The sequence below is a fragment of the Bombina bombina genome, chromosome 2 (assembly GCF_027579735.1).
Source record: "Bombina bombina isolate aBomBom1 chromosome 2, aBomBom1.pri, whole genome shotgun sequence".
NCBI classification, from domain to species: Eukaryota; Metazoa; Chordata; class Amphibia; order Anura; family Bombinatoridae; genus Bombina; species Bombina bombina.
The window spans coordinates 332396198-332424178 of record NC_069500.1 but is presented as its reverse complement, the minus strand read 5'-3'; the positions used below and the strand labels follow the sequence as shown (position 1 = coordinate 332424178).

Sequence of the window (27981 nt, the reverse complement as noted above, 5' to 3'; positions counted from 1 at the left end):
GTGTGGTGAAGGGTGTATTTATAGGCATTTTAAGGTTTGGGAAACTTTGCCCCTCCTGGTAGGAATGTATATCCCATACGTCACTAGCTCATGGACTCTTGCTAATTACATGAAAGAAAACTACAATTTTTCTACCACATTCACTTTACCCTTCCGATTGCTTAGAGCCGGCAAAGAGAATGACTGGGGGTGGAGCTGGAGGGGGAGCTATATGGACAGCTCTGCTGTGTGCTCTCTTTGCCACTTCCTGTTGGGAAGGAGAATATCCCACAAGTAAAGGATGAATCCGTGGACTCGATACATCTTACAAGAGAAATATCGATTAAAAATATCGAAAGCATTAAAGAGCAATCAGTAAGTGGCAGCTAATAAGAACTAGAAAGAATGTCATTGCAAAAATATGTGGTTCAATAATTATAGGTATTGCAGTTTTTTCCAACTCAGAAATAAATCACACATGTTCACTACAACATTTTTAATAAGCCAGTAGTTATAATAAATAATAGATTTTCAGATAATGTATTGTCATATGAACCATTCTATATGGTCCTAGAACAGACATAAAACTAATGAACAATAAGACACAATATTCTATGCTATGAGGAGTGTTAAACATCATAACATTTATTTCTTTAGGATCATGGGTACACAATTCTGCTCTTTATGTTGGCATATCATCTACAGCAGTACATAGATTAAAGATCTACTCATGAAAGTTACTACTGGCGATATGTCAGCAGTCAGCACAACAAATGACTAAGATATGTCTGCTTATCTGAGTGTATATAAAAATAATGTTTGGATATATAAAACTCTGCTGTACTTGAGATTTTGCTGTACTCATTTAAGGAAAAAAATACATATCAAGTTAAAAAAAATTTAACTAAAAACTAAGATACTCAATTTTGCTACTGTGTAGGATATCCTCCTAATGATTTGTTAAGGTGTGTGTAGAACAAAGCTTTCCTTCTATGCTATGTATAAGTGCCACACAAGACAGATGTCTGGTGTCAGTGGAGATAATAAAGCTTGTGCCTAGGACAGGGAAATGTTATCATCCTGTGGTCTAGTGGGGAATGACAATGGTCCCTGGAGGTAAAGTGTGTGGCTATGCTCCTCTAACTTGTGGGCACGCAAATAGATTTTTCACCTAGAACACAGGAAATAAAAAGAGCTCAAACAGATTGCATAAATTATGAAAACCGTAATGTTTCTAATTATAAGTTAATTATTACATTATTTTCAATGTTAAAAATGTACATATATTATAACACTTATTTAGAAGAACTCATAGCATACACATTTATTCATATTGTTGCATACTTTTTTAACATAAACAGCTTGTTTACCATTTTGAGGGAATATTAGTGTATGTCTGTGTGTGAAGAAGCAAAGCCCTTTGATGGTTCTCAATTCTAGTACTGTCTCTACCAGTCAAATAGCACTGTTGGGCAGAAATAACTGACGAAATGCATGAAGTCAATTACCTTACCCAGCTGGGCAAAGAGCAATAATAGAATATTCGTGCAATCCCCTTGCAAGATTACCATAAGCGCCTTATCGGTTATAGGACATATATAAAGTCCTTGCCCAACTCTAGATACCCAAGACATTTTAGAGAATTCCCCTCAGAGGTTAAGTGCATTTATATGTTGCTGGTGAAATACTTCTCACTGATACGGTGTTAAATCCTGATGGGGATAATGACTGCTCTATGTGTAGCAAGGAGTTCAATCATGCTTGCTGCTATATGTAATAAAAGCAGATTAATACTGTTCTTTAAGTGATTGGTAGAATGCGGTTATCATAAAGGTGGAGTTGTGGGTTGGGGAGCACCAATCTCTGTCTTCAAGAAACCCTTAACTTCAGCATCCTTGAAAAACTCATGGTGGAGTTTCAATCTGATTGTACATTTATTCTAATGCCATACTGCAGGTATACTGCACCTACAGATAAATCACCTGTCATATGTAACATTACAGTAGGAATAGTATATCCAGTGCTTGCAGCTCTAAACTGTACATATGCCAATTTGTAATGCATATTTTATTCAATTTTCAACAGCTTAAAAAATAACAGTAAAACTAGAGAGAATTAGAATGTCTACATCTCTCATATGCAACATACAAATATTCCTAATATACCATATCACATCAGAATGCTAAAATATTTAGTACAGATTCATAATCTGATTAAATGAACAAACCAGGTTGTGCTGGTTCTTTAAATAGTCAGTTTTTAAATTTACCTGTAAACAGGGACATGTCAGTGAAAGTGCCTAGAGTGAATGAAAAAAAAATACTATAAAAAAATGTCCTGTGCTACTCATAACAGACATCAGAGAGACAGAATGTTCTCAGCTGATCACTAGAACATAAGTGTAATTGGTTGCTTTGTAGGTCAAATCCCAAATGTGTACTTTTGAGGCCAAAAGAACCCTATTAAATAAAAAAAGGAAAGATCAAGCACAAGGCTCTCCAGTCTGAAACTATATTCAACCTTCTAATCCCCCCCCCGCAAACAAAAAGTTACTGAATCATTATCCATGCAACTTACAATATTAGCAATGATACACAAAACAGTACCCTTATTAGCTATATCCATGTGATTGCACTTGCCGTATCATGAACAAAACCATACCGAATTCATGATACAAAGTAATTGTGTACTGGTTTGGTACTGTCTTTTTTTGGAGGTGTTGAATATACAATTACACACCATGAGTGCTTTGTATTTTGCATGTTATCTTGCTGTAGAGATAGAAAAATTTAAATTTATATGTATATGGGAGCATTTCAATTTTAAATTAAATAATTTTTGCAATATACTTCCATTAGCAAAAAATGCTTCTAGTGAACTTTACTTTCAGTGGCATACCTACATATGCTACATAGTGAGCTGGAGGTGGTGTGCATTGTGTCAGTGAAGCCTTATTTTGTGTCATACAAGCCACTGCTGACTAAAAGCATCATCACAACAGCGCTATGTTATAAAGGTATCCGCATCACAATCGAGATTGCAGGGATGAGATCAGGGTTAGAAGGCAGTCTGGTCAAGAGGCGTTTTACTACACTTCACTGTGGGAGGTGAGGGTTCTCTGCCACTGGCGAGATGTTAAAATATAAGTGTTGCATGGGAGTAACCTGTATTATAATGCGGAAACTTTGCCATAACGTTCTAATCTTCTAAACAATACCCACCAGCTTAGGTGCACATTTCACACATACCTCCATTGCCTCCCTTTCAGTGACGAGATCAGCAACTGCAACAAATCTACTGCGTGCACTGCGACACTTAGTTCACATATAGATTGTTTGCATTATTACAAACAAAAAACATTTTTATTTTTAATGAACGCGTTATATGTTGTCTATATATGCTTTAAAAACCTGCCGCCTCCACACTGCTGAGACCCGCATTAACTAGTGATGTACTTGGATTGATCAAAAGGCTGCAAGCCCTATATTTTCTAATGGAAGGCACATCGTCATTAGGCTGTACAATGAGAACATTTCCTCCCAGTGGGCGTTTTGTGTACCTGTCAATCTTTAGAACATCTGATCTCTCTGGTGTGGTGTTTGAATGCTGGTGTGTGTGGGCTCTCACAGCATATGTGCGTATGCCTCTGAAATACAGTAATAACTTTTACTAGAAACATTTTTGCTAATGAAAGAATATTGCAAAAAATGCTTCTTTCTAAAATTTACATTTCAATTTTGACCTTTATATCGCATTAATGCTCCATATAGCAAGTAGTAGCTTAAAGGGATATGAAAACCATATTTTTTTCTTTCAGGATTTAGATATAGCTTGCAATTTTAAGCAACCTTCTATTTTACTCCTATTATCATTTTTCTTTGTTCTCTTGGTATCTTTATTTGAAAAACAGGAATGTAAGCTTAGGAGCCAGACCATTTTTGGTTTAGCAACTGGGTAGCGCTTGCAGATTGGTGGCTTAGTGTAGCCACCAAACAGCAAGCACTACCCAGTGTGCTGAACCAAAAATAGTCTGGTTCCTAAGCTTACATTCCTGCCTTTTAAAATAAAGATACCAAGAGAACGAAGAAAAATTAATAGGAAAAAAATAGAAAGTTGCTTAAAATTGCATGTTCTAGCTGAATCATAAAAGAAAAAAAAATGTGGGTTTCATATCCCTTTAAGCAAAACAACCATATAGGTGATGTCTCAAAAGTTATTTTCAGGAAAAAAATTTTTTCCTCCTTACTGGTGATTTAACCTGTTTGTAACGGTTAATTTGAAGAATGAAAGTATGCAAAATACAAAACAAAACATAACATATCAAACGTTTTAACCCAATAACAGTATATCTGCTTGACTGGATGTATTCCACCCCCATGACCATTGCATGGGCCACATTGGCTTTAATATAAAATGCTCATAAAATAAATGAAATATTAATTTCTACTAATAAAACTAGCCATATGCTATATTTGTGAGATAATGCAAGAGCGTTCTTTACACTTTATTATACACAATCCATCCTATATGGTGTTCTATTTAGTTTGCAATAGCATGCATAATGTAACTGCAATATCAATGTATTACTTACTCATTGCTAGTATAATAGTTTGTGCTGTCATTTACTCCTCGGCTTCACAGCACTCAAACAAATATTAGATTTTCAATGCAGGAGCAAAATCTCAAAAGTCCTCAATCATAAACAGCACCTAATATAAATAAGAGGGGACCAGGATTTGGTTCTGACATCTGGGCCAACTGCTCCTTGACTTATGTACAGAACAGAGGAGAGAATCATACAACAGAAAGTAAAACATAAACAACAATTTAACACATTTTGGAATGTTCTATTAACTATATGATAAACTGTGATGTGTTGTAAGAAGCAGACCATCTCTGCACTCTGATTTCATTTTGTGAGCTTCCTTAGTAATACAAGGACTATGGATAAGAGCACCATTTTAAAGGAACAATATTTACATTTATTTTTTGCTTGCATTATAGAATATTAAATACTTGGAGTTATATTTACATTGCAAAATGAGCAGTGCAGAGCACGTACAGAGGTTGCTATGATATGGTCAATGTATGTGCATTTTTACTGCGTTTTTTCCTGATGCATTTCTATGTAAAACAAACAGTACTTTGTTATATTGGCACCATATTCAGCAGTGATTGTACAAGCTCCTTCACGCTTTGAACTGCAGAGGATTTTAGGTGAGCGAGAAGGGGAGTATTGCACTGCAGGGATAATGATCTCCATGCAGCTCAGGACTCATTCTGAGAAGCATCACAGTCTGCTGATAAGTTCTCGCTGGCAGTGGAGGAGACAAACTCTTGGTCTTCAGGATATTGAAGCTGCAACTCCTCATTAGCAACATAGTGAGTCCCTGCAAACTCTGCAAAGTACAGGCTGATATCAGTGTGCACAATTTCTTCTGGTGACGGATGGATTTCCAGGTTCTCTATGGTAACGGAACAAATAAATCATTGTTTTTAATGGGGCAGTAAACATTATAAAATTACAAGACAATACTGTTGTGTTGTTATAGAATACCATAGCCAAGTCTTAAAGGGACATGAAACCCAAACATTTTCTTTCATAATTTAGATAGAGAATACAATTGTAAACAACTTTCTAATTTACTTCCATTATCTAATTTGTTTCATTCTCTTTGTATCATTTGTTGAATGAGCAGCAATGCACTAATGGCTTTTAACTGAACACATGGGTGAGCCAATGACAATCTGTATATATATGCATCCACCAATCAGCAGTGAGAATCTAGGTTATTTGCTGCTTCTGAGCTTGCCTAGATAAATATTTCAGCAAAGGATAACAAGAGAAGGAAGCAAATTAAATAATAGCAGTAATTTGGAAAGTTGTTTAAAATTGCATCATCTGTCTGAATCATGAAATGAGCCTCTGGAACCTCTAGTGTAGATAAAACCTCCTCTAATAAAAAAACGCAAATGTTCAATTTTAAATCTGAAAGAGGGTTCCTCCGCTGAAGGAGGTTTAGAAACTGAAGTTTACAACTCAGAAATTTCACCCTCTGAAGCTACAGAGGATAACTCATCCACGGAAAGTTGGGACATAGTAGCTAAATCCGACAAATAACAGAATTTATGTTTACCTGATAAATTACTTTCTCCAACGGTGTGTCCGGTCCACGGCGTCATCCTTACTTGTGGGATATTCTCTTCCCCAACAGGAAATGGCAAAGAGCCCAGCAAAGCTGGTCACATGATCCCTCCTAGGCTCCGCCTACCCCAGTCATTCGACCGACGTTAAGGAGGAATATTTGCATAGGAGAAACCATATGATACCGTGGTGACTGTAGTTAAAGAAAATAAATTAACAGACCTGATTAAAAAACCAGGGCGGGCCGTGGACCGGACACACCGTTGGAGAAAGTAATTTATCAGGTAAACATAAATTCTGTTTTCTCCAACATAGGTGTGTCCGGTCCACGGCGTCATCCTTACTTGTGGGAACCAATACCAAAGCTTTAGGACAGGGATGAAGGGAGGGAGCAAATCAGGTCACCTAAATGGAAGGCACCACGGCTTGCAAAACCTTTCTCCCAAAAATAGCCTCAGAAGAAGCAAAAGTATCAAACTTGTAAAATTTGGTAAAAGTGTGCAGTGAAGACCAAGTCGCTGCCCTACATATCTGATCAACAGAAGCCTCGTTCTTGAAGGCCCATGTGGAAGCCACAGCCCTAATGGAATGAGCTGTGATTCTTTCAGGAGGCTGCCGTCCGGCAGTCACATAAGCCAATCTGATGATGCTTTTAATCCAAAAAGAGAGAGAGGTAGAAGTTGCTTTTTGACCTCTCCTTTTACCAGAATAAACAACAAACAAGGAAGATGTTTGTCTAAAATCCTTTGTAGCATCTAAATAGAATTTTAGAGCGCGAACAACATCCAAATTGTGCAACAAACGTTCCTTCTTCGAAACTGGTTTCGGACACAAAGAAGGTACGACTATCTCCTGGTTAATGTTTTTGTTAGAAACAACTTTTGGAAGAAAACCAGGTTTAGTACGTAAAACCACCTTATCTGCATGGAACACCAGATAAGGAGGAGAACACTGCAGAGCAGATAATTCTGAAACTCTTCTAGCAGAAGAAATTGCAACCAAAAACAAAACTTTCCAAGATAATAACTTAATATCAACGGAATGTAAGGGTTCAAACGGAACCCCCTGAAGAACTGAAAGAACTAAGTTGAGACTCCAAGGAGGAGTCAAAGGTTTGTAAACAGGCTTGATTCTAACCAGAGCCTGAACAAAGGCTTGAACATCTGGCACAGCTGCCAGCTTTTTGTGAAGTAACACAGACAAGGCAGAAATCTGTCCCTTCAAGGAACTTGCAGATAATCCTTTCTCCAATCCTTCTTGAAGAAAGGATAGAATCTTAGGAATCTTTACCTTGTCCCAAGGGAATCCTTTAGATTCACACCAACAGACATATTTTTTCCATATTTTGTGGTAAATTTTTCTAGTTACAGGCTTTCTGGCCTGAACAAGAGTATCAATAACAGAATCTGAGAACCCTCGTTTTGATAAGATCAAGCGTTCAATCTCCAAGCAGTCAGCTGGAGTGAGATCAGATTCGGATGTTCGAACGGACCTTGAACAAGAAGGTCTCGTCTCAAAGGTAGCTTCCATGGTGGAGCCGATGACATATTCACCAGATCTGCATACCAAGTCCTGCGTGGCCACGCAGGAGCTATCAAGATCACCGACGCCCTCTCTTGATTGATCCTGGCTACCAGCCTGGGGATGAGAGGAAACGGCGGGAATACATAAGCTAGTTTGAAGGTCCAAGGTGCTACTAGTGCATCTACTAGAGTCGCCTTGGGATCCCTGGATCTGGACCCGTAGCAAGGAACCTTGAAGTTCTGACGAGAGGCCATCAGATCCATGTCTGGAATGCCCCACAGTTGAGTAATTTGGGCAAAGATTTCCGGATGGAGTTCCCACTCCCCCGGATGTAATGTCTGACGACTCAGAAAATCCGCTTCCCAATTTTCCACTCCTGGGATGTGGATTGCAGATAGGTGGCAGGAGTGAGTCTCCGCCCATTGAATGATTTTGGTCACTTCTTCCATCGCCAGGGAACTCCTTGTTCCCCCCTGATGGTTGATGTACGCAACAGTCGTCATGTTGTCTGATTGAAACCGTATGAACTTGGCCTTTGCTAGCTGAGGCCAAGCCTTGAGAGCATTGAATATCGCTCTCAGTTCCAGAATATTTATCGGTAGAAGAGATTCTTCCCGAGACCAAAGACCCTGAGCTTTCAGGGGTCCCCAGACCGCGCCCCAGCCCATCAGACTGGCGTCGGTCGTGACAATGACCCACTCTGGTCTGCGGAAGGTCATCCCTTGTGACAGGTTGTCCAGGGACAGCCACCAACGGAGTGAGTCTCTGGTCCTCTGATTTACTTGTATCTTCGGAGACAAGTCTGTATAGTCCCCATTCCACTGACTGAGCATGCACAGTTGTAATGGTCTTAGATGAATGCGCGCAAAAGGAACTATGTCCATTGCCGCTACCATCAAACCTATTACTTCCATGCACTGCGCTATGGAAGGAAGAGGAACGGAATGAAGTGTTTGACAAGAGTTTAGAAGTTTTGTTTTTCTGGCCTCTGTCAGAAAAATCCTCATTTCTAAGGAGTCTATTATTGTTCCCAAGAAGGGAACCCTTGTCGACGGAGATAGAGAACTCTTTTCCACGTTCACTTTCCATCCGTGAGATCTGAGAAAGGCCAGGACTATGTCCGTGTGAGCCTTTGCTTGAGGAAGGGACGACGCTTGAATCAGAATGTCGTCCAAGTAAGGAACTACTGCAATGCCCCTTGGTCTTAGTACCGCTAGAAGGGACCCTAGTACCTTTGTGAAAATCCTTGGAGCAGTGGCTAATCCGAAAGGAAGCGCCACGAACTGGTAATGCTTGTCCAGGAATGCGAACCTTAGGAACCGATGATGTTCCTTGTGGATAGGAATATGTAGATACGCATCCTTTAAATCCACCGTGGTCATGAATTGACCTTCCTGGATGGAAGGAAGAATTGTTCGAATGGTTTCCATTTTGAACGATGGAACCTTGAGAAACTTGTTTAAGATCTTGAGATCTAAGATTGGTCTGAACGTTCCCTCTTTTTTGGGAACTATGAACAGATTGGAGTAGAACCCCATCCCTTGTTCTCCTAATGGAACAGGATGAATCACTCCCATTTTTAACAGGTCTTCTACACAATGTAAGAATGCCTGTCTCTTTATATGGTCTGAAGACAATTGAGACCTGTGGAACCTCCCCCTTGGGGGAAGCCCCTTGAATTCCAGAAGATAACCTTGGGAGACTATTTCTAGTGCCCAAGGATCCAGAACATCTCTTGCCCAAGCCTGAGCAAAGAGAGAGAGTCTGCCCCCCACCAGATCCGGTCCCGGATCGGGGGCCAACATTTCATGCTGTCTTGGTAGCAGTGGCAGGTTTCTTGGCCTGCTTTCCCTTGTTCCAGCCTTGCATTGGTCTCCAGGCTGGCTTGGCTTGAGAAGTATTACCCTCTTGCTTAGAGGACGTAGCACTTGGGGCTGGTCCGTTTCTACGAAAGGGACGAAAATTAGGTTTATTTTTGGCCTTGAAAGACCTATCCTGAGGAAGGGCGTGGCCCTTACCCCCAGTGATATCAGAGATAATCTCTTTCAAGTCAGGGCCAAACAGCGTTTTCCCCTTGAAAGGAATGTTAAGTAGTTAGTTCTTGGAAGACGCATCCGCTGACCAAGATTTCAACCAAAGCGCTCTGCGCGCCACAATAGCAAACCCAGAATTTTTCGCCGCTAACCTAGCCAATTGCAAAGTGGCGTCTAGGGTGAAAGAATTGGCCAATTTGAGAGCACGGATTCTGTCCATAATCTCCTCATAAGGAGGAGAATCACTATCGATCGCCTTTACTAGCTCATCTTACCAGAAACACGCGGCTGTAGTGACAGGGACAATGCATGAAATTGGTTGTAGAAGGTAACCTTGCTGAACAAACATCTTTTTAAGCAAACCTTCTAATTTTTTATCCATAGGATCTTTGAAAGCACAACTATCTTCTATGGGTATAGTGGTGCGTTTGTTTAAAGTAGAAACCGCTCCCTCGACCTTGGGGACTGTCTGCCATAAGTCCTTTCTGGGGTCGACCATAGGAAACAATTTTTTAAATATGGGGGGAGGGACGAAAGGTATACCGGGCCTTTCCCATTCTTTATTTACAATGTCCGCCACCCGCTTGGGTATAGGAAAAGCTTCTGGGAGCCCCGGGACCTCTAGGAACTTGTCCATTTTACATAGTTTCTCTGGGATGATCAAATTCTCACAATCATCCAGAGTGGATAATACCTCCTTAAGCAGAGCGCGGAGATGTTCCAACTTAAATTTAAATGTAATCACATCGGGTTCAGCTTGTTGAGAAATTTTCCCTGAATCTGAAATTTCTCCCTCAGACAAAACCTCCCTGGCCCCCTCAGACTGGTGTAGGGGCATTTCAGAACCATTATCATCAGCGTCCCCATGCTCTTCAGTATCTAAAACAGAGCAGTCGCGCTTGCGCTGATAAGTGGGCATTTTGGCTAAAATGTTTTTGATAGAATTATCCATTACAGCCGTTAATTGTTGCATAGTAAGGAGTATTGGTGCGCTAGATGTACTAGGGGCCTCCTGAGTGGGCAAGACTGGTGTAGACGAAGGAGGGAATGATGCAGTACCATGCTTACTCCCCTCACTTGAGGAATCATCTTGGGCATCATTTTCAGTGTCACATAAATCACATCTATTTAAATGAGAAGGAACATTGGCTTCCCCACATTCAGAACACAGTCTATCTGGTAGTTCAGACATGTTAAACAGGCATAAACTTGATAACAAAGTACAAAAAACGTTTTAAAATAAAACCGTTACTGTCACTTTAAATTTTAAACTGAACACACTTTATTACTGCAATTGCGAAAAAGTATGAAGGAATTGTTCAAAGTTCACCAAAATTTCACCACAGTGTCTTAAAGCCTTAAAAGTATTGCACACCAAATTTGGAAGCTTTAACCCTTAAAATAACGGAACCGGAGCCGTTTTTATCTTTAACCCCTTTACAGTCCCTGGTATCTGCTTTGCTGAGACCCAACCAAGCCCAAAGGGGAATACGATACCAAATGACGCCTTCAGAAAGTCTTTTCTATGTATCAGAGCTCCTCACACATGCGACTGCATGTCATGCTTCTCAAAAACAAGTGCGCAATACCGGCGCGAAAATGAGGCTCTGCCTATGATTAGGGAAAGCCCCTAGAGAATAAGGTGTCTAAAACAGTGCCTGCCGATATTATTTTACAAAAATACCCAGATTAAATGATTCCTCAAGGCTAAATATGTGTATATATGAATCGATTTAGCCCAGAAAATGTCTACAGTCTTAATAAGCCCTTGTGAAGCCCTTATTTACTGTCTGAATAAAAATGGCTTACCGGATCCCATAGGGAAAATGACAGCTTCCAGCATTACATCGTCTTGTTAGAATGTGTCATACCTCAAGCAGCAAAAGACTGCTCACTGTTCCCCCAACTGAAGTTAATTCCTCTCAACAGTCCTGTGTGGAACAGCCAAGGATTTTAGTAACGGTTGCTAAAATCATTTTCCTCTTACAAACAGAAATCTTCATCTCTTTTCTGTTTCAGAGTAAATAGTACATACCAGCACTATTTTAAAATAACAAACTCTTGATTGAATAAAAAAACTACAGTTAAACACTAAAAAACTCTAAGCCATCTCCGTGGAGATGTTGCCTGTACAACGGCAAAGAGAATGACTGGGGTAGGCGGAGCCTAGGAGGGATCATGTGACCAGCTTTGCTGGGCTCTTTGCCATTTCCTGTTGGGGAAGAGAATATCCCACAAGTAAGGATGACGCCGTGGACCGGACACACCTATGTTGGAGAAATTTAGATGATTCTAGGTCAGGAGAACTATGTTTAACCTTTCTCTTGTGCTTGCTAGAGGGATGTAAGGCACTCAGGGCCGCAGACACCGCCGATTGTAACTGCACGGTAAAGTCCGCAGGAAAAAAGCCCACTCCAGATGGAGGATTAGTTGAGCCGTGGGGAACTGCATGTGGAGCGGGTAACATAGAAAGGGTAGTAATCTCTCAGGACATAGCTTCCTGAGAAGTAGATGGCTAAGAGAGGCTATTAGCGCTATAAATATTATCAGACTTGTCTCCATTCTTAGACTTTAGAACAGTGCATAGGCAAATGGAACAGAATTGAGCAGGCGGGCAAACCACGGCCTTCTCACAATATAAACAGGAATTATTAATCAGTACAGAAGGAGCGTAGCCTTCTAAAGTAGTATCAGAGTCCTCCATAGCTAAGAATATATCCACAGAAGGACAAACAAAAGACGCTTTTATTTAACTCATCAACACTGATTGCTCAGGAGCTATTAGACGACTGGATGGGTTCGCAGAAAAACTTTCCCTGCATCTCCAGACTAACTTTCATCAATACGCTCACTGAGAAGTTGACATGATTACTTAAAACTCCAGTCCTTTCTTGAAGGGATTACAGGACTATCTAAATCTTCTGCCACTTTCTATAGTGACGAAAGGCAAAGAATGAGTGGGGGGATAGGGGAAGTGGGAGGAATATTTAAGCCTATGGCTGGGGTGTCTTTACCTCCTCCTGGTGGCCAGGTGATGTATTCCCAACAGTAAGGAATTAAGTCGTGGACTCCCCCTGCCTAATGGAAGGAAAGCATTTCAGCTGTCATTTCATGAAAAAAATTTGCATTGTGCCTAAACTCCTCTAAGGAGGCCAGTTGGAGACATATCTCTGAGCTACAACACGTATTAAACAACCACTGTGCAGGAGTTGGTTTATAGTGTCTTTAACCCCTTAATGACAACTGACGTACCAGGTACGTCATGCATTAACAAGCAGTTAATGACAATAGACGTACCTGGTACGTCAGTTGTCTAACAGCGTGCTGGGAGCGATTGCGATCGCTTCCAGCAGCTCTGAGGGTATTGCAGTGATGTCTCGATATGGAGGCATCCTGCAATACCCCTTTACAAGCCTCCAATGCAGAGAGAGACACTCTGTGGCCCTCTATGCACCGGAGCGTCATTGGTGGGTGGGAGCAAGGCAGGGAGGCGGGTGGGCGGCCTGCCAAGGGCCTGTGATGTGGAGGGGGGCCAGATCGGAGGCCGGATTGGAGGCGGCAGTGTCCGGGGGCACGCATGGACGCGTGCACGTGCACGGGGGGGGCGGGCGCGTGCACGGGGCGGGAGCGGGTGGGAACTACTACGCTACAGAAAAATGTTATACAAAATTGGGAGAAAAGGGGGGTGTTTTTTTATTTAAAAAAGAATCGAATGGTTCTGGGAGGGGGGGGGGGGAGCTACACTACAGAAAATGTCAAAATAAAGCCAAAAAAATAATAAAAGCAAATGTTTTTTTACTAAATGGTACCATTTACCAATGGGTGCCAGTACCCAAAATGGTGCCCATTAAGCTAGAGGGGGAGGGTTAGAGAACTGTTTTATGGGGGATCTGTGAGGTTGGGGGCTAAGGGGGGATTCTATACAGCAGCATATGTAAATATGCTATATAAAATTTTAAAAAACAAAACAAATATACCTTTTATTTTAGTACTGGCAGACTTTCTGCCAGTACTTAAGATGGCGGGAACAATTGTGGGGTGGGGGAGGGAAGAGAGCTGTTTGGGAGGGATCAGGGGGTCTGATGTTTCAGGTGGGAGGCTGATCTCTACACTAAAGCTAAAATTAACCCTGCAAGCTTCCTACAAGCTACCTAATTAACCCCTTTACTGCTAGCCATAATACACGTGTGGTGCGCAGCGGAATTTAGCGGCCTTCTAATTACCAAAAAGCAACGCCAAAGCCATATATGTCTGCTATTTCTGAACAAAGGGGATCCCAGAGAAGCATTTACAACCATTTGTGCCATAATTGCACAAGCTGTTTGTAAATAATTTCAGTAAGAAACCAAAAATTGTGAAAAATTTTAAGTTTTTTTTATTTGAACGTATTTGGCGGTGAAATGGTGGCATGAAATATACCAAAATGTGCCTAGATCAATACTTTTGGTTGTTTACTACACTACACTAAAGCTAAAATTACCCCAAAAAGCTCCCTACATGCTCCATAATTAACCCCTTCACTGCTGGGCATAATACACGTATGTGCGCAGTGGCATTTAGCGGCCTTCTAATTACCAAAAAGCAACACCAAAGCCATATATGTCTGCTATTTCTGAACAAAGGGGATGCCAGAGAAGCATTTACAAACATTTATGCCATAATTGCTCAAGCTGTTTGTAAACAATTTCAGTGAGAAACCGAACGTTTGTGAAAAAATTTGTGAAAAAGTGAACGATTTTTTGTATTTGATCGCATTTGGCAGTGAAATGGTGGAATGAAATATACCAAAATGGGCCTAGATCAATACTTTGGGATGTCTTCTAAAAAAAATATATACATGTCAATGGATATTCAGAGATTCCTGAAAGATATTAGTGTCCCAATGTAACTAGCGCTAATTTTGAAAAAAAGTGGTTTGGAAATAGCAAAGTGCTACTTGTATTTATGGCCCTATAACTTGCAAAAAAAGCAAAGAACATGTAAACATTGGGTATTTCTAAACTCGGGACAAAATTTAGAAACTATTTAGCATGGGTGTTTTTTGGTGGTTGCAGATGTGTAACAGATTTTGGGGCTAAAAGTTAGAAAAAGTGTTTTTTTTTCCATTTTTTTCTCATATTTTATAAAAAATTTTTTATAGTAAATTATAAGATATGAAAATAATGGTATCTTTAGAAAGTCCATTTAATGGCGAGAAAAACGGTATATAATATGTGTGGGTACAGTAAATGAGTAAGAGGAAAATTACAGCTAAACACAAACACTGCAGAAATGTAAAAATAGCCATTGTCATTAAGGGTAAGAAAATTGAAAACTGGTCCGGTCATTAAGGGGTTAATATGCACCTCCACATGTCACTAAAAACTTAAATTATGCTTACCTGATAATTTTCTTTTCTTCTGATGGGGAGAGTCCACAGCTGCATTCATTACTTTTGGGAATTCAGAACCTGGCCACCAGGAGGAGGCAAAGACACCCCAGCCAAAGGCTTAAATACCTCCCCCACTTCCCTCATCCCCCAGTCATTCTGCCAAGGAAACAGGAAACAGTAGGAGAAATATCAGGGTAAAAAAGGTGCCAGAAGAACAAAAAAATATGGCTGACCCATAGATAAAACGCGGATGCAGAGCTGTGGACTCTTCCCGTCAGAAGAAAAGAAAATTATCAGGTAAGCATAAATTAAGTTTTTCTTAAAGGGGAAGAGTCCACATCTGCATCCATTACTTTTGGGAAAACAATACCCAAGCTATAGAGGACACTGAATGCAAACAAAGGGGGGTACAGGAGGCGGCCCCTTCGAAGGGCACCACAGCCTGAAATTACCCAACACCCGATAAAAAACTGTATCACTAAAAAACAAGGGGTAAACCTGAAAGGACTAAGCAACTGCCCATCAAGTTAAACAACCTGCAAGGCCGTGCTAGAGACCACTCAGAATCCCTAGATTCCACTGAGCGCAAGGCCTCCAAGGAGCTAAGCATCCCACGAAACGTACCCCCAACCCGAAGGAAGAGAACCTCCATCTACTCCCGAGGGTGAGAATAGAAGACCCAATAAGAGATCCAAAGGACCACCAAATAGGGTAAGAAAAAACATAATTTATGTAAGAACTTACCTGATAAATTCATTTCTTTCATATTAACAAGAGTCCATGAGCTAGTGACGTATGGGATATACATTCCTACCAGGAGGGGCAAAGTTTCCCAAACCTTAAAATGCCTATAAATACACCCCTCACCACACCCTCAAATCAGTTTAACGAATAGCCAAGAAGTGGGGTGATAAGAAAAAAGTGCGAAGCATATAAAATAAGGAATTGGAATAATTGTGCTTTATACAAAAAATCATAACCACCACAAAAAAGGGTGGGCCTCATGGACTCTTGTTAATATGAAAGAAATGAATTTATCAGGTAAGTTCTTACATAAATTATGTTTTCTTTCATGTAATTAACAAGAGTCCATGAGCTAGTGACGTATGGGATAATGAATACCCAAGATGTGGATCTTTCCACACAAGAGTCACTAGAGAGGGAGGGATAAAATAAAGACAGCCAATTCCTGCTGAAAATAATCCACACCCAAAATAAAGTTTAATGAAAAACATAAGCAGAAGATTCAAACCGAAACCACTGCCTGAAGTACCTTTCTACCAAAAACTGCTTCAGAAGAAGAGAATACATCAAAATGGTAGAATTTAGTAAAAGTATGCAAAGAGGACCAAGTCGCTGCTTTGCAAATCTGATCAACTGAAGCTTCATTCCTAAACGCCCAGGAAGTAGAAACTGACCTAGTAGAATGAGCTGTAATCCTCTGAGGCGGAGTCTTACCTGAATTAACATAGGCAAGATGAATTAAAGATTTCAACCAGGATGCCAAAGAAATGGCAGAAGCTTTCTGGCCTTTTCTAGAACCAGAAAAGATGACAAATAGACTAGAAGTCTTTCGGAAAGATTTAGTAGCTTCAACATAATATTTCAAAGCTCTAACAACATCCAAAGAATGTAACGATTTCTCCTTAGAATTCTTAGGATTAGGACATAATGAAGGAACCACGATTTCTCTACTAATGTTGTTGGAATTCACAACCTTAGGTAAAAATTCAAAAGAAGTTCGCAACACCGCCTTATCCTGATGAAAAATCAGAAAAGGAGACTCACAAGAAGAGCAGATAATTCAGAAACTCTTCTGGCAGAAGAGATGGCCAAAAGGAACAAAACTTTCCAAGAAAGCAATTTAATGTCCAATGAATGCATAGGTTCAAACGGAGGAGCTTGAAGAGCTCCCAGAACCAAATTCAAACTCCATGGAGGAGAAAATTGACTTAATGACAGGTTTTATACGAACCAAAGCTTGTACAAAACAATGAATATCAGGAAAAATAGCAATCTTTCTGTGAAAAAGAACAGAAAGAGCAGAGATTTGTCCTTTCAAGGAACTTGCGGACAAACCCTTATCTAAACCATCCTGAAGAAATTGTAATATTCTCGGAATTCTAAAAGAATACCAAGAAAAATGATGAGTAAGACACCAAGAAATATAAGTCTTCCAGACTCTATAATATATCTCTCTAGATACAGATTTACGAGCCTGTAACATAGTATCAATCACAGAGTCAGAGAAACCTCTTTGACTAAGAATCAAGCGTTTAATCTCCATACCTTTAAGTTTAAGGATTTCAGATCCGGATGGAACAAAGGACCTTGCGACAGAAGGTCTGGTCTTAACGGAAGAGTCCATGGTTGGCAAGATGCCATCCGGACAAGATCCGCATACCAAAACCTGTGAGGCCATGCCGGAGCTATTAGCAGAACAAACGAGCATTCCCTCAGAATCTTGGAGATTACTCTTGGAAGAAGAACTAGAGGCGGAAAGATATAGGCAGGATGATACTTCCAAGGAAGTGATAATGCCTCCACTGCCTCCGCCTGAGGATCCCGGGATCTGGACAGATACCTGGGAAGTTTCTTGTTTAGATGAGAGGCCATCAGATCTATCTCTGGAAGCCCCCACATTTGAACAATCTGAAGAAATACCTCTGGGTGAAGAGACCATTCGCCCGGATGCAACGTTTGGCGACTGAGATAATCCGCTTCCGAATTGTCTACACCTGGGATATGAACCGCAGAGATTAGACAGGAGCTGGATTCCGCCCAAACCAAAATTCGAGATACTTCTTTCATAGCCAGAGGACTGTGAGTCCCTCCTTGATGATTGATGTATGCCACAGTTGTGACATTGTCTGTCTGAAAACAAATGAACGATTCTCTCTTCAGAAGAGGCCAAAACTGAAGAGCTCTGAAAATTGCACGGAGTTCCAAAATATTGATCGGTAATCTCACCTCCTGAGATTCCCAAACTCCCTGTGCCGTCAGAGATCCCCACACAGCTCCCCAACCTGTGAGACTTGCATCTGTTGAAATTACAGTCCAGGTCGGAAGAACAAAAGAAGCCCCCTGAATTAAACGATGGTGATCTGTCCACCACGTTAGAGAGTGTCGAACAATCGGTTTTAAAGATATTAATTGAGATATCTTCGTGTAATCCCTGCACCATTGGTTCAGCATACAGAGCTGAAGAGGTCGCATGTGAAAACGAGCAAAGGGGATCGCGTCCGATGCAGCAGTCATAAGACCTAGAATTTCCATGCATAAGGCTACCGAAGGGAATGATTGTGACTGAAGGTTTCGACAAGCTGTAATCAATTTTAGACGTCTCTTGTCTGTTAAAGACAGAGTCATGGACACTGAATCTATCTGGAAACCCAGAAAGGTTACCCTTGTTTGAGGAATCAAAAAACTTTTTGGTAAATTGATCCTCCAACCATGATCTTGAAGAAACAACACAAGTCGATTCGTATGAGACTCTGCTAAATGTAAAGACTGAGCAAGTACCAAGATATCGTCCAAATAAGGAAATACCACAATACCCTGTTCTCTGATTACAGACAGAAGGGCACCGAGAATCTTTGTGAAAATTCTTGGAGCTGTAGCAAGGCCAAACGGTAGAGCCACAAATTGGTAATGCTTGTCTAGAAAAGAGAATCTCAGGAACTGAAAATGATCTGGATGAATCGGAATATGCAGATATGCATCCTGTAAATCTATTGTGGACATATAATTCCCTTGCTGAACAAAAGGCAATATAGTCCTTACAGTTACCATCTTGAACGTTGGTATCCTTACATAACGATTCAATAATTTTAGATCCAGAACTGGTCTGAAGGAATTCTCCTTCTTTGGTACAATGAAGAGATTTGAATAAAACCCCATCCCCTGTTCCGGAACTGGAACTGGCATAATTACTCCAGCCAACTCTAGATCTGAAACACAATTCAGAAATGCTTGAGCTTTCACTGGATTTACTGGGACACGGGAAAGAAAAAATCTCTTTGCAGGAGGTCTCATCTTGAAACCAATTCTGTACCCTTCTGAAACAATGCTCTGAATCCAAAGATTGTGAACAGAATTGATCCAAATTTCTTTGAAAAAACGTAACCTGCCCCCTACCAGCTGAACTGGAATGAGGGCCGTACCTTCATGTGAACTTAGAAGCAGGCTTTGCCTTTCTAGCAGGCTTGGATTTATTCCAGACTGGAGATGGTTTCCAAACTGAAACTGCTCCTGAGGACGAAGGATCAGGCTTTTGTTCTTTGTTGAAACGAAAGGAACGAAAACGATTGTTAGCCCTGTTTTTACCTTTAGATTTTTTATCCTGTGGTAAAAAAGTTCCTTTCCCACCAGTAACAGTTGAAATAATAGAATCCAACTGAGAACCAAATAATTTGTTTCCCTGGAAAGAAATGGAAAGTAGAGTTGATTTAGAAGCCATATCAGCATTCCAAGTCTTAAGCCATAAAGCTCTTCTAGCTAAAATAGCTAGAGACATAAACCTAACATCAACTCTAATAATATCAAAAATGGCATCACAGATAAAATTATTAGCATGCTGAAGAAGAATAATAATATCATGAGAATCACGATTTGCTACTTGTTGCGCTAGGGTTTCCAACCAAAAAGTTGAAGCTGCAGCAACATCAGCCAATGATATAGCAGGTCTAAGAAGATTACCTGAACACAGATAAGCTTTTCTTAGAAAGGATTCAATTTTTCTATTTAAAGGATCCTTAAACGAGGTACCATCTGACGTAGGAATGGTAGTACGTTTAGCAAGGGTAGAAATAGCCCCATCAACTTTAGGGATTTTGTCCCAAAATTCTAACCTGTCAGACGGAACAGGATATAATTGCTTAAAACGTTTAGAAGGAGTAAATGAATTACCCAATTTATCCCATTCTTTGGAAATCACTGCAGAAATAGCATTAGGAACAGGAAAAACTTCTGGAATAACCGCAGGAGCTTTAAAAACCTTATCCAAACGTATAGAATTAGTATCAAGAGGACTAGAATCCTCTATTTCTAAAGCAATTAGTACTTCTTTAAGTAAAGAGCGAATAAATTCCATCTTAAATAAATATGAAGATTTATCAGCATCAATCTCTGAGATAGAATCCTCTGAACCAGAAGAGTCCAAAGAATCAGAATGATGGTGTTCATTTAAAAATTCATCTGTAGAGAGAGAAGATTTAAAAGACTTTTTACGTTTACTAGAAGGAGAAATAACAGACAAAGCCTTCTTTATGGATTCAGAAACAAAATCTCTTATGTTATCAGGAACATTCTGCACCTTAGATGTTGAGGGAACTGCAACAGGCAATGGTACATTACTAAAGGAAATATTATCTGCTTTAACAAGTTTGTCATGACAATTATTACAAACAACAGCTGGAGGAATAGCTACCAAAAATTTACAGCAGATACACTTAGCTTTGGTAGATCCAGCAGGCAGTGATTTTCCTGTAGTATCTTCTGGCTCAGATGCAACGTGAGACATCTTGCAATATGTAAGAGAAAAAACAACATATAAAGCAAAATAGATCAAATTCCTTATAAGACAGTTTCAGGAATGGGAAAGAATGCCAAATATCAAGCTTCTAGCAACCAGAAGCAAATGAAAAATGAGACTGAAATAATGTGGAGACAAAAGCGACGCCCATATTTTTTAGCGCCAAATAAGACGCCCACATTATTTGGCGCCTAAATGCTTTTGGCGCCAAAAATGACGCCACATCCGGAACGCCGACATTTTTGGCGCAAAATAACGTCAAAAAAATGACGTAACTTCCGGCGACACGTATGACGCCGGAAACGGAAAATAATTTTTGCGCCAAAAAAGTCCGCGCCAAGAATGACGCAATAAAATGAAGCATTTTCAGCCCCCGCGAGCCTAACAGCCCACAGGGAAAAAAGTCAAATTTTTGAGGTAAGAAAAATATGATAATTCAATGCATAATCCCAAATATGAAACTGACTGTCTGAAAATAAGGAAAGTTGAACATTCTGAGTCAAGGCAAATAAATGTTTGAATACATATATTTAGAACTTTATAAATAAAGTGCCCAACCATAGCTTAGAGTGTCACAGAAAATAAGACTTACTTACCCCAGGACACTCATCTACATGTTTGTAGAAAGCCAAACCAGTACTGAAACGAGAATCAGTAGAGGTAATGGTAAATATAAGAGTATATCGTCGATCTGAAAAGGGAGGTAAGAGATGAATCTCTACGACCGATAACAGAGAACCTTATGAAATAGACCCCGTAGAAGGAGATCACTGCATTCAATAGGCAATACTCTCTTCACATCCCTCTGACATTCACTGCACGCTGAGAGGAAAACCGGGCTCCAACTTGCTGCGGAGCGCATATCAACGTAGAATCTAGCACAAACTTACTTCACCACCTCCCTTGGAGGCAAAGTTTGTAAAACTGATTTGTGGGTGTGGTGAGGGGTGTATTTATAGGCATTTTAAGGTTTGGGAAACTTTGCCCCTCCTGGTAGGAATGTATATCCCATACGTCACTAGCTCATGGACTCTTGTTAATTACATGAAAGAAAACCTAAAAAAGACGAAAGCGAACCCAAGGTTGCTACAAGACCAACTCCCAGGGAAATTAACTCCCTAGAAGGACAAGGACCAGAGAGTAACTCCACACCTATGAAAGAGCGATCATGAGGAAGAACAAAGATCCACCCTCAGATCCACAACACAGCACCATATAACTTACGGTGCTCCAAGGAAGCCGCTAGCTCCGCACTGTACCAAAGTCTAGCCGACACAACCGCTAAACTAGACAAACCTCGGTAGGAAAACCACATCAGGACCAAAAACTATTTGGAGCCTGCAGACAAGGATTGAAAAAAAACATAATTTATGTAAGAACTTACCTGATAAATTCATTTCTTTCATATTAGCAAGAGTCCATGAGCTAGTGAAGTATGGGATATACATTCCTACCAGGAGGGGCAAAGTTTCCCAAACCTCAAAATGCCTATAAATACACCCCTCACCACACCCACAATTCAGTTTAACGAATAGCCAAGAAGTGGGGTGATAAGAAAGGAGCGAAAGCATCAAAATAAGGAATTGGAATAATTGTGCTTTATACAAAAAAATCATAACCACCACAAAAAAGGGTGGGCCTCATGGACTCTTGCTAATATGAAAGAAATGAATTTATCAGGTAAGTTCTTACATAAATTATGTTTTCTTTCATGTAATTAGCAAGAGTCCATGAGCTAGTGACGTATAGGATAATAAATACCCAAGATGTGGAAATTCCACGCAAGAGTCACTAGAGAGGGAGGGATAAAATAAAGACAGCCAATTCCGCTGAAAAATAATAATCCACAACCCAAAACAAAAGTTTTAATCTCAATAATGAAAAAAAATGAAATTATAAGCAGAAGAATCAAACTGAAACAGCTGCCTGAAGTACTTTTCTACCAAAAACTGCTGCAGAAGAAGAGAAAACATCAAAATGGTAGAATTTAGTAAAAGTATGCAAAGAAGACCAAGTTGCTGCTTTGCAAATCTGATCAACAGAAGCTTCATTCCTAAACGCCCAGGAAGTAGAAACTGACCTAGTAGAATGAGCCGTAATTCTTTGAGGTGGGGATTTACCCGACTCTACATAAGCATGATGAATCAAAGACTTTAACCAAGACGCCAAAGAAATGGCGGAGGCCTTCTGACCTTTTCTGGAACCAGAGAAGATAACAAATAGACTAGAAGTCTTTCTAAAATCTTTAGTAGCTTCAACATAATATTTTAAAGCTCTTACTACATCCAAAGAATGTAAAGATTTCTTCAGAGAATTCTTAGGATTAGGACACAATGAAGGAACAACAATTTCTCTACTAATGTTGTTAGAATTCACAACCTTAGGTAAAAATTTAAATGAAGTCCGCAACACCGCCTTATCATGAAAAATCAGAAAAGGAGATTCACAAGAAAGAGCAGATAACTCAGAAACTCTTCTAGCAGAAGAGATGGCCAAAAGGAACAGAACTTTCCAAGAAAGTAATTTAATATCCAGAGAATGCATAGGTTCAAACGGAGGAGCTTGTAAAGCCCTCAGAACCAAATTAAGACTCCAAGGAGGAGAGATTGACTTAATGACAGGTTTGATACGAACCAAAGCCTGTACAAAACAATGAATATCAGGAAGATTAGCAATCTTTCTGTGAAAAAGAACAGAAAGAGCAGAGATTTGTCCTTTCAAGGAACTTGCAGACAAACCTTTATCCAAACCATCCTGAAGAAACTGTAAAATTCTAGGAATTCTAAAAGAATTTATGAGAACACCAAGAAATGTAAGTCTTCCAGACTCGATAATAAATCTTCCTAGACACAGATTTACGAGCCTGTAACATAGTATTAATTACTGAGTCAGAGAAACCTCTATGACTAAGAATCAAGCGTTCAATTTCCATACCTTCAAATTTAATGATTTGAGATCCTGATGGAAAAAAGGGCCTTGAGACAGAAGGTCTGGTCTTAACGGAAGAGACCAAGGTTGGCAACTGGCCATCCGAATGAGATCCGCATACCAAAACCTGTGAGGCCATGCTGGAGCCACCAGCAGTACAAACTAACGTTCCATTAGAATTTTGGAAATCACTTTTGGAAGAAGAACTAGAGAAGGAAGATATAGGCAGGATGATAATTCCAAGGAAGCGACAACGCGTCCACTGCCTCCGCCTGAGGATCCCTGGATCTGGACAGATACCTGGGAAGTTTCTTGTTTAGATGAGAGGCCATCAGATCTATTTCTGGAAGTCCCCAGATTTGAACAATCTGAAGAAAAACCTCTGGGTGAAGGGACCATTCGCCCGGATGTAACGTCTGGCGACTGAGATAATCCGCTTCCCAATTGTCTACACCTGGGATGTGAACCGCATAGATTAGACAGAAGCTGGATTCCGCCCATACAAGTATCCGAGATACTTCTTTCATAGCCTGAGGACTGTGAGTCCCCCCTTGATGATTGACATATGCCACAGTTGTGACATTGTCTGTCTGAAAACAAATGAACGATTCTCTCTTTAGAAGAGGCCAGAACTGAAGAGCTCTGAAAATCGCACGGAGTTCCAAAATGTTGATTGGTAATCTCGCCTCCTGAGATTCCCAAACCCCCTGCGCTGTCAGAGATCCCCATACAGCTCCCCAACCTGACAGACTCGCATCTGTTGAGATCACAGTCCAGGTTGGACGAACAAAAGAAGCCCCTTGGACTAAACGATGGTGATCTATCCACCACGTCAGAGAGTGTCGTACATTGGGATTTAATGAAATTAATTGTGATATCTTTGTATAATCCCTGCACCACTGGTTCAGCATACAAAGCTGAAGAGGTTGCATGTGAAAACGAGCAAAGGGGATCGCGTTCGATGCAGCAGTCATGAGACCTAGAATTTCCATGCACAAAGCTACCGAAGGGAATGATTGAGACTGAAGGTTTCGACAGGCTGAAACCAATTTCAGACGTCTCTTTTCTGTTAGAGACAAGGTCATGGACACTGAATCTATTTGAAAACCCAAAAAGGTTACCTTTGTCTGAGGAATCAATGAACTCTTTGGTAAATTGATCCTCCAACTATGTCTTTGAAGAAACGACACAAGTTGATTCGTATGAGATTCTGCAGAATGTGAAGACTGAGCAAGTACCAAATTATCGTCCAAATAAGGAAATACCGCAATACCCTGTTCTCTGATTACAGAGAGAAGGGCACCAAGAACCTTTGAAAAGATCCTTGGAGCTGTTGCTAGGCCAAATGAATAAATTCCATTTTAAATAAATATGAAGATTTATCAGTGTCAATATCTGAGACAGAATCTTCTGAACCAGATAGATCCTCATCAGAAACAGACAAGTAAGAATGATGACTGTCAGTTAAAAATTCATCTGAAATATGAGAAGTTTTAAAAGACCGTTTACGTTTACTGGAAGGAGGAATAACAGACAGAGCCTTCCTAATAGATTTAGAAACAAATTCCTTTACATTAACAGGAACATCCTGAGTAATAGATGTTGAGGGAACAACAACAGGTAATGGATTATTACTAATGGAAATACTATCTGCATTAGCAAGTTTATCATGACATTCATCACAAACTACAGCCGGAGGAACAGTTACCACAAGTTTACAACAAATGCACTTAACTTTGGTAGAACCAGCATCAGGCAGCGTCTTTCCAGAAGTAGATTCTGATCCAGGGTCAAGTTGAGACATCTTACAATATGTAATAGAAAAAACAACATATAAAGCAAAATTATCAAATTCCTTAAATGACAGTTTCAGGAATTGCCAATGAACAAGCCTCTAGCAACCAGAAGCAATGAAATATCAAACTGAAATAATGTTAAAAAAGGTGGAGACAAGAATGACGCCCACATTTTTTGGCGCCAAAATTGACGCCCACATTATTGGCACTAACGCCTATATTTTTTGGCGCCAAGTATGACGCCACATCCGGTAACACTGAAAAAAATAACGCCCACATTTTTGCCACAAAAAAGCGTAAACAAAATGACGCAACTATGAACAACATCCGGCGTCAATTAGGGCGCCGGAAATGACAACATTTTTTGCGCCAAAAATGACGCAATAAATTGAAGCATTTTCAGCCCCCGCGAGCCTAACAGCCCACAGGGAAAAAAGTCAATTTGAAAAATTTTAAGGTAAGAAAAAATAATCATTCATATGCATGATCCCAAATAATGAAACTGACTGTCTGAAATAAGGAATACTGATTACCCTGAATCATGGCAAATATAAGTTTAAACACATATATTTAGAACTTTATAAATAAAGTGCCCAACCATAGCTTAAGAGTGTCATAATAAAATAAGACTTACTTACCCTAAGACACTCATCTACATATAGTAGATAGCCAAACCAGTACTGAAACGAGAATCAATAGAGGTAATGGTATATTAGAGTATATCGTCGATCTGAAAAGGGAGGTAGGAGAAGAAATCTCTACGACCGATAACAGAGAACCTATGAAATAGATCCCGTAGAAGGAGACCATGGTATTCAAATAGGCAATACTCTCTTCACATCCCTCTGACATTAACTGCACTCTGAGAGGAAAACCGGGCTCCAGCCTGCTGCGAAGCGCATATCAACGAAGAATCTAGCACAAACTTACTTCACCACCTCCACGGGAGGCAAAGTTTGTAAAACTGAATTGTGGGTGTGGTGAGGGGTGTATTTATAGGCATTTTGAGGTTTGGGAAACTTTGCCCCTCCTGGTAGGAATGTATATCCCATACGTCACTAGCTCATGGACTCTTGCTAATTACATGAAAGAAAATGAACTGCCCTAGCAGATAAAAAAGGCTCTCCGTGAGAACACAGAGCCACCTCTGAACAAGAACTTGCGGGCTCCAGCTTCAAGGCAGCAAAGCTGAACACCATCCCACAGAGATATGCAGAAAAATATCGGCAACAACTCCCATCTAGTAAAAAATCCGGACCCTAGAAGAGCATCCAACACCAGCAGCAAATGCAACCAGTGGAGGGATGGTACCGAGAACCCCCCACCGAAGGTAGGAGAACAAGATCAACTGAAAGTACACGTTCAAGACTCAACAGAGCAGGCAGATCCCCGACCCCCACTCCGAGGTAATGGACCCAGCCCAAAAAGGCTGGCAACGCCCGAAGACAGAGAATAAATAATTCTCCAAACTAGACCTCAGAAAGAGGAAGGAGGGGCCTAAGAGGAAACAAAACCCATGGAGAACAACTCTGACCGTTTGTTAAAGCTGGCATGCTACCATGAAGCCATGATAGAAAATCTACGTGCTCGGGTTCAAGAACCCCTACACAGCTCCCTTACTTAAAGAAGGAACACTCCCAAAAAGAGAGATAGGGCACTGAACTACAGCTTCCTAGTACCAGAATCCAGCCCCATGACCTTGTGCCCACAAGGAGGGGAAGAAACGTTGGAAACGAGTAGATAAGGACCTTCGGGGGCCTCAATGGATACTGTGATACTTCCAAAACCTCCCCAAAGTAGCGCAAATGCAAAGGCACAGCATCCCCCGACATAGGCATGGAGAAGAGAATCATCTGACATGGAACAAATACAAATCCAGCGAGCCGTCTTTAAAACTTCAGCATTTTATTTTAGGTACAAAATTTAGCATTCAGCATAAAACTGTAAAAAATAGCTTATGCTTTCAGATTAAGCCGTAGCCGGTCTTACGCGTTTCGGCTTAGAAATCGCCTTAATCATAGACCATAATGCTTCTATGGAGAAGAGAATGTAGAGAAACGGTAAAAATCATACCAATAGAGAAGAGACTATTCGGCCATTACCACCAGTTGATACAAACAACCATGAGCCCACATCAAGGTGCAATAGCTGCCCCTGACAACAACTGTAGGATCCTGCCTGAGAGACAGCCAAACTAACTGACAGACATTACCAAATCTCCCTTGAGAGTCAAAAACAACCCCCCTGAAGGGACAAGCGGATGTTCCAAACCCTAAGGGTTGAAACCGAACCACCCAGGACTGAATCCAGACAAGAGACATGGCAATAAGCCAGACCCCCAGAAACCGGGACTGGCCAAATGTTCTAATCCCCTGAGGAACCATCAAGTTGCCTCATACGGAGGAGTGCACCCAGGGCAGTGCATCCCACATCCCAATGTCCTTGGGCATTGGCCACTCGGAATAGACTCATACCAAAGAGCCTATAAAGACATTTTAACAGGCCTAAGAAGATGGCAAATCAGAACCCGGAGGTGGATCAGAACCCAGGACCCTCTGCTTGCAAGCCCTTAAATAGTTAGATCTCCTAGAGGGTCGAAGGAAAACACCCCGAAGTCTAAAGACCACAGGGATTACAAGGGACAGGCTCCAAACAAGCCCTTAGGTTGAGAA

General features: G+C 40.6%; 1 protein-coding gene across 1 annotated transcript in view; it reads right to left on the bottom strand.

Annotated features, from left to right (window-relative positions):
• Positions 1 to 4450: 4450 nt before the first annotated feature.
• The window catches only part of FBXO21 (F-box protein 21), a 162051-nt gene continuing 138520 nt past the window's right edge, over positions 4451 to 27981 (bottom strand). The window contains exon 12 of the mRNA XM_053701685.1: positions 4451 to 5444. Within this exon, the coding sequence (XP_053557660.1) occupies positions 5248 to 5444 (197 nt within the window). The 3' untranslated portion in view covers positions 4451 to 5247. The remainder of the gene's footprint in view (positions 5445 to 27981) is intronic.